The following is a 7500-nucleotide window of genomic DNA, read 5'->3' as shown; positions in this document are numbered from 1 at the left end:
TGTCAGGCCACAGCCATTTTAACTGTATGCGACAAAATGAAAACTGAATGTATTAGTGTTAGGTGAAAATTCAGGACTCTGGATATAGTATATTTATTCAACAACAACAGCAAGCTTGAAACGTCATGTTTCAGCTCACAAGGCATATGATTAACACATATACATAACTGATTAAAGTCACAGTTTTATATGTCTCTGTCAAATAGTTTTAGACTGTTACACTAAGAAAGCAACAGTAAATAGCAACATTGGCTAACTATGCTGCTGGTCAACTTCTATAAATCTTAAACGTTTGTTTTCTGTGCATTGATCAGGGTGTTTTCTTATTTAGTGGAAAAAATGTAGTCCCTTCATTGACCCTTTGTCACACCACAAACAGTTGCGCTGAACTAATTTGACCTCACCTACACACACTTATCACACACACACACACACACACACACACACAATCAGCAGCATGGCTCTTTGTTCTCCGGTATGTTGGCCGGTGTGATGGGGTTTATATGAGTGCTCCATGAGGGGGTCGTTAGCAGCCAGAGCCATAGCAGCAGCCATTGTGAGCACTTCCAGTGGGCTCTTTGTATAGCAGTGAGTCACGGGCTGCAGGTAGTCAGTGATGATGGCTTTGTTGTGGGCATAGCCTGTGTGTGTGTGTGTGTGTGCCTGTGTGTGTGTGTGTGTGTGTGTGTGTGTGTGTGTGTGTGTGTGTGTGTGTGTGTGGGGAGGGGTGAAAAGGGCAGGTGTGGGCCTGGAAGTGGGGGAGGAGTACTATCATCACGTTCAATTCTTCATCATATCTGTATCTGAAACTTCAAAGACACTTTAATTAATCTTTGCCAGTGAAGAATATCACAAGTGTTTCTCTGTATTGTGTGTGTGTGTGTGTGTGTGTGTGTGTGTGTGTGTGTGTGTGTGTGTGTGTGTGTGTGTGTGTGTGTGTGTGTGTGTGTATTATGTGAGAAAGGTGCTTCATCATAGATGCAGTGTACATGAAAGTATTTATATCATTTATTTTGTTCTGAACATACACCATGTTCCACGGTTTATACTAAAGCACATACACTATATCCCCCTGGCTTCACTGTAAAGATTACGGTCTAAAAGCATCCCCTGTCCTGCCTTTCCTACAGAGGCTGTATTGCCCAGATGAATGACAACTGAGTGTGGCTGCAGGGAACAGATAAAGCTCATTTCAGCTCCTTTCAGTGTACGGCCTCAGTGATGCGGTCTGAGATGTGAAAAGGCCATCGTGTGATGGCGCAGGGTTCGTTTGTAAATATCCATCATGTCTGTGACTTTGCTCGTTATGTAGGTGACCTGTGAGGCAGAGGACACGAGAGAACCGCACAGACTCAGGCACGCCAATTACCTCCCTGTGCCGTTTTCCGCGCGCTGGTAATGATATTCATGCAGCCATTGATATGCAGCTCCAGACTACAAAGCGCTGCCAAGAACAAAGAGCTGCGGCGCTCCGTGAAACGGCGGACTGCGCGGTTCCTCGCGGCCGCTCGCCGCCTGTTTGTTCGCGCCTTAAGTGACAGTAATGAGAACATTTAACACACCAGACGATTCATTACGGTAACCTCGTACTACCGGGAAGGAGGCTGCTCGGTGGGATTTGTTGACATGTTTTCATATTTGTCTGTGTCCTTAAACCTATTTGCTTTAGTGTTTTCACTGCCGTCTCGCCAAGTTAAGCAAAAAGGATGGATTGAGGTGAGGTTCTGTGCCATCGGTTCGGTTGAGAGACATTCTGCAAGCTCATTTCGTACCTCAAGGTATAAAAAGCAAAAGAGAAACAGCTGAAAAAAGAAACGAGTTCACCTCCAGTCATTGCCACGAAAGGTGCCTGCAAGGTGACACAACTGCTAAAATAAAACAGCTCTGTTTTTGAGTGGCTGCCAAGCCTTGTGAAGTGATCCCCCCAAGACTCAGCTGTAGTCTACATTTATCCACTTCTCCAGAGTATTTTAAGCATGTAGACGTGCACCCCCCCCCCCCCACCCCCCAACCCCCCCTCAGGCAGTGGGACTGGCTGGGTCTCAACCCTGGCTCATATTAGTTGAGGTGGCCTTACTTGCTAAGTCACGGAAGATGTCGTAGAGCCAGAGCTTGATGGATATGGCTTCTGACTCGGTGTAAATTGTGCGAGGCGTTACTCGTAGCTCGTTAATGTTTTATGCTAGTTAAACTCCTTGACCCCGATCCGCCGACAGCTCAGGGTCTGGGAAGATGAACGATGAGCGGGGTCATCAGTCAACCCCGCTGAAGGCAGCGCTCTGGTTAACGGCCTCCGCCTCGTCCTTGGCATGCCTGTGACGAGAGGGCAAAGGCAGAGTGATGTTCCCAATGTCCTCATGAAGTCTAACCAGCTACACTTTAGGCAGGTGTTGAGAATATACCTCTGGAATGTATTTCGTGTTTACTTTAGTGGAGAGACGGCGCTATGGTAACTGTTCAAACTCTCTCGGTGTTCCAAAGCCAGTGGTTCAAACCGGCCAGACGATCCCCTGGCTCTTTGTGATTACCTGGTGGTGTTTGTTATGAATGACCGGCCACTGATGTTTTTTTTGGGAAATCAGTTCTAAACCCTAAAACTTCCCTCACAGCTAACTTGAGCCTGTGACTTTTATGCCCTTTTTTAAGAGGTGCTTGCAGGGATAGGTTCCCTCCCCACTTCCGCATCAAGGCAGTCTCATGAAGGTTAGCAGGGATGGAAAGAGATCAAGGTTATCCAGCTGTGTGTCATCACAACCCCCACCCCGCACACACACAAACACACACGCACACACACACGTATTCCCGTGCAAACACACACTCACACAAACACACATTCGCATGCACCTTTCCCTGCTGCTATATATATTGTGACCGGTGTGTTACACTACAGCACATGGACAAGGACATCCATCCCAGCAGGGACTGTGGATGGTACAGGATGGTGTGGATACCCCCGCACTCCACACTCCACCCCCACACCACCCGCTCCACCCCACTCCCCCCACCCCCCCCTGCAGTCCCCTGGGGCTGTAGATCAGGCCCCATCAGGCAGTGCCACTGACAGCTCATTCCACTGCGGGTGGGGACAGATATGGAGTTGAAAAGTGTGTGTGTGTGGGGGGGGTTGTGTGTATGCTGAGAGGTGTGTGTGTGTGTGTGTGTGTGTGTGTGTGTGTGTGTGTGTGTGTGTGCGTGTGTGTGTGTGTGTGTGTGTGTGTGGGGTAATCAGCAGTGATCCGTCAATGGATCGCCGCAGCGGTCCGTGGAGCGTGTGCTCTCCATCACGGCGGGCGGGCACTGCGGAGGCTGACGGGCCATATAGCAGGAGCCTCGGCTGACGGAGCCTCGGCCGCGCTCACTCATTTTTATCGGCACTTACGAGCCGGCAGTTAGCGGTACCGTTAATAACCAGTGGGCCGGAATTAGGCGCTCAGGAGGAATTCTCAAAGCAGAGGAATGAGCAAGACTCCACTCCTCCTTCTCTTTATCCATGTCTGTCTCTCACACTCACCGTTTCTCTCGTTGATGACCGGCTTCTCCTTAGCAGGGGCCAGAGGTGCTGATTTTTAAGTGGCGGCGAGTCAAGTAGCGTGATGGAGAGATGCAGAGATGAATGGATGGATCGATGGATGGACGGTAGAAGGAAAAGGGCAGGTGGAATAGCAGTCGGTCCAGGGTGAACCTGGTGTGTCACATGTGGCCTTTTCAAGGGTGGCTTGGTGCAAACTGAGAGCTGGGAGGGAGAAAAAGAGATAGAAACACGATGGTGGTGTCACGATGGTGTCACAGTGATGTCACAGTGATGTCACGGTGGTGTCACGGTAGTCCAGCTCTGCACCTCCTTGACTAGCGCTTAACTTGCACTTCAGCTGTTACATTCCTGCACTTCTTTTTCTTTTTTATGTCGTTTTTTCTATTTCTTATGTAAAGTAGTATTTATTGTTACACCAGGTTTTTATTGCTCTTAGCTTGACTGTTCTCTCCCTTGTACGTCGCTTTGGACAAAAGCGTCTGCTAAATGACTAAATGTCAAATGTAAATGTCCTGACTTGTGTGAAAGCCATCCACCTGGTGCACAGTCACATGCTGGGAGATGACACTCTCACTCACTGCACAGTGCAGAGCTGATGAATGAAGATCTATATATGTATCATACTGAACCATTTAATACAGTATATACAATTATATGTATTTGATGATATTCTGCCATTGAATACAACATAAGAGAGATGAAGGTTCAAATCGTAAGTATCTGTTTGTGTCAAACATGGCCATATTAGATGCGTATCAGTGAGGGGGAAGCATGTGAACGAGGAGAGGGGGGACTCAGAGAGTCGGCTCCAAAGCAGCATAGAAACGAGTGAGGAGGTGGCAGTCAAAGCACTCTTACTTCACACAGTGCCAAATTGATCCCATAGGAAGTACTTTTGTGTGTGTGTGTGTGTGTGTGTGTGTGTGTGTGTGTGTGTGACACAGACATGAGAGGTAGATGGCTGGAAGACTAGCAGGCTCTCTCCCATTGAGTGCTGAACCAAAGTGGGCCTGGCTGACATCTATTTTTCGACTCCATTCCTTTTTCTTTTTTTTTTCTCTCAGTAATAATAATAGTGTGTCTGTGAGGGTGAACGAGGGGACGCTTGCATCGCAGCGCCAGACTATCGCCAGCCAGCCAGCCAGCCCTGGACCCACAGTGGATGGGCACTGCCCTGGAAATCAGACTAATGAAGAGGTGAACCCTCCGCTGTGTGGCAGTGGAGAGGGAGAGTGTGTTTAAGTAATACACCTCTTCTCACTCAGCTGAAAGTAGGTTGAGCACCACACCCGTGTCCTGCTTATGAGGGCTTTCAGCTTATGAGCTTTTTTTTTACAGTCATAAAAGCCTGTGGTGAAATACTATGGGAATATAGAGGTCACAGGTCAAGGTCACATGTGTGAGTTGTTAAAGGGGTCTCGCTGGAGGACCAAGGGCTCTTTTTGAATGGCTCTACCCAGGCTGACAGGTGTCAAATCAACATAAAGCTCAAAAGCAAAAGCAAAAACATATTTTAACTGTTATTTCAGACATCTGAAGCCAGTGTGCACTTATCGAACCCTGCATTGCACTTGACAACGTAATCTGCCTAATTGAGAGCGTCTGACTCCTTGATGGCTGCAGAGTTTTTAAAAGCAAGAACACATCCTTTAAACATTGAGTAGCCAATTATACAAGTATACTACTACTAGTATACAAGTATACTATTGGACCCACTCTCAGGAGCTACCTCATTAGAAACCAGTACCATGAACACTATGAACAAAGCAAACCCTTGGGTTTGTACACAAATGAATGCAACATCAGTCATCTCTTTTTGGCCATGTCCTTTTTCCTTCTTCTAGTGCATCTGCCTGTTTTGGACTGCAAACTTTGCATGCATGCTATGAGCTTGTAGCTATAACCAACAGCTCAAGATCATTTTGCCCGTGTAATCGAGCATGTTGTCTTGCCTGTACAACTGCTTGCTTGTGCTCCTCAGAGACAGCACCTCCGAGGCTGGTTTAGGAGAGCTTGTCACTCTGTTGGAAAAACATTTGCTTGCTGTACTGAGAATGGTAGAGGTATGTTCTCTCTCAGGTCAGTTTCTCATCGGTGAGAGATTAGAAAGAAATCGATGGATCAGCGCGGCCTAACGGCTCTCGTCTTCTCTCCGCCGCACGCTCTCTCTTCCTCCTGCTGCCCACCCCACCCCGCCCCACCCCACCCCACCCCACCCCCCCCACACACCCGTTCAACCCCCACAGCTCTCATTACGCTCCATTCATTTGTGAATTATTGTGTGCACTGTTGATAGTTTTTCTTTGTCTTTCTAAAAACCCTAATTTACCTTTCCTCTGTCCTCTCTCCTTTCTCCCCCTCTTTCTCTCCTTCTCCCCCTCTCTTTCTCTCCTTCTCCCCCCCTCTTTCTCTCCTTCTCCCCCTCTCTGTCCCTCTATCTTCCTCTAAAAGAAACCATGTTCTGTTGACTATTGTTAATTCTGTTACTGTTATTGTTATTGTTGTTGCTGATGTAGATGTATTTTCTTTCTCACTGTTGTTTGCCTTTCTTTGCTTGTTTTTATGCATTTGCTCCTAAGCCCTCTCTCTCTTCCTCTCTCTCTCTCTCTCTCTTGCTCTCTCTTTTGATCTGTCTCTCTGTCTCTAACCCTGCGCTCGTTCGTTTTGTTGTGGCCTGACCACAGTCCAGGATGATGCTGCCCCAGGTACCCAGGAGTACATTATGTTGCGGCAGGACTCCATCCACTCGGCGGACATAAGGAGTAAGGGCTCTCCCTTTCGTGCTAAGTGTCACGAAATCTTCTGCTGCCCGCTGAAGCAAGCCACCTTCAAAGAGAACTCAGAGCCTGAAGGTTTGTTTGCAACCCCCTCCTTCTTTTGTTTTTACGATCCCCCTCTTCTTCTTCTTTTTCTTCTTCTTCTTCTTCTTCTTCTTCTTTGGATTGGTTTTGCTAATGCCCCTCGTCTCCAAATCTCAAACCTTTCCCATCTGAGAACTTTACTTTAGGACATTTCTGTTGTGTTTCTGTTTCTGTTCTACTGGTTGTTTTGTTGAAGGCATCTGCTCTGTGCACTTCTCTCTCTCTGTGCCCAGTTTGTGCCTGTGTTTGCAAGAAAAAAAATGCCCATCTGCCCAGTTGAATGCCCATGGGAGATGCCCTCCTTTACTCTGTCATGCGTGTGTGTGTGTGTGTGTGTGTGTGTGTGTGTGCTTGCACGCATGTGTATGAAGGTACACAGTCCTCTCCCCCCAGTGCACGGCCTCCTGTGTGACAGTAGTCCACCGTCACCGGGAGAAGCATGCGGCAGCGCCAAGCCACCACGACTGCATGGGGGTGATAGGGTGATGGTGCAGCTGCCCTTCCTTAGGGTGTGCTGAAAGCTGTCAGCCTATTGGCTGCCTTGTGAAATGAGAGCATAGTGTACAACTAAGGGCCACAAGTTGTACCAGTTCTCCAGCTTCCTCTCCTCATCCCCGCCACAGGCTACGTAAGCAGGTCATGAGGATGAGAATGATGTTAGCTTGCCCTCTTCAGCAGCTCTCTTCCTCTTCCTCGCTCTCCTGCTCCCTCCTCCCTCAGTCTCATTCTACCTCTCTGCCTTTTCCTCTTTCTCTACCTCCCTCTGGTTCTCTCTCTGTTTCTCTTTCTCTACTTCCCTCTGGTTCTCTCTCTGTTTCTCTTTCTCTACCTCCCTCTGTTTCTCTCTCTGTTTCTCTTTCTCTACCTCCCTCTGGTTCTCTCTCTGTTTCTCTTTCTCTACCTCCCTCTGGTTCTCTCTCTGTTTCTCTTTCTCTACCTCCCTCTGGTTCTCTCTCTGTTTCCCCCCAGCTTCTGCAAATGGCCGAAGCCTGTATCCCTTTACAGCCATGCCATTTCCCTTTCATTCATTCACAATAAAGAAAGAAAGAAAGAATGGACGAATGAATGAATATTTCTCCATTCTCCTCTCCTCTCTTCTGCCTCCCT

General features: G+C 47.9%; 1 protein-coding gene across 4 annotated transcripts in view; it reads left to right on the top strand.

Annotated features, from left to right (window-relative positions):
* The window catches only part of fgf13a (fibroblast growth factor 13a), a 117785-nt gene that overhangs the window by 49054 nt on the left and 61231 nt on the right, over nt 1-7500 (top strand). For 3 of the 4 annotated variants that reach the window (XM_031586922.2, XM_031586921.2, XM_031586920.2), the window contains exon 3: nt 6217-6384. The exons of the other annotated variant lie outside the window; for it this stretch is intronic. In XM_031586922.2, the coding sequence (XP_031442782.1) occupies nt 6217-6384 (168 nt within the window). The remainder of the gene's footprint in view (nt 1-6216; nt 6385-7500) is intronic. 4 annotated transcript variants of the gene reach the window in all.

Source organism: Clupea harengus, chromosome 20, assembly GCF_900700415.2.
Source record: "Clupea harengus chromosome 20, Ch_v2.0.2, whole genome shotgun sequence".
Classification (NCBI taxonomy): domain Eukaryota; kingdom Metazoa; phylum Chordata; class Actinopteri; order Clupeiformes; family Clupeidae; genus Clupea; species Clupea harengus.
The sequence above is the reverse complement of the archived record's forward strand: the minus strand, read 5'-3'. Positions and strand labels throughout refer to the sequence as shown.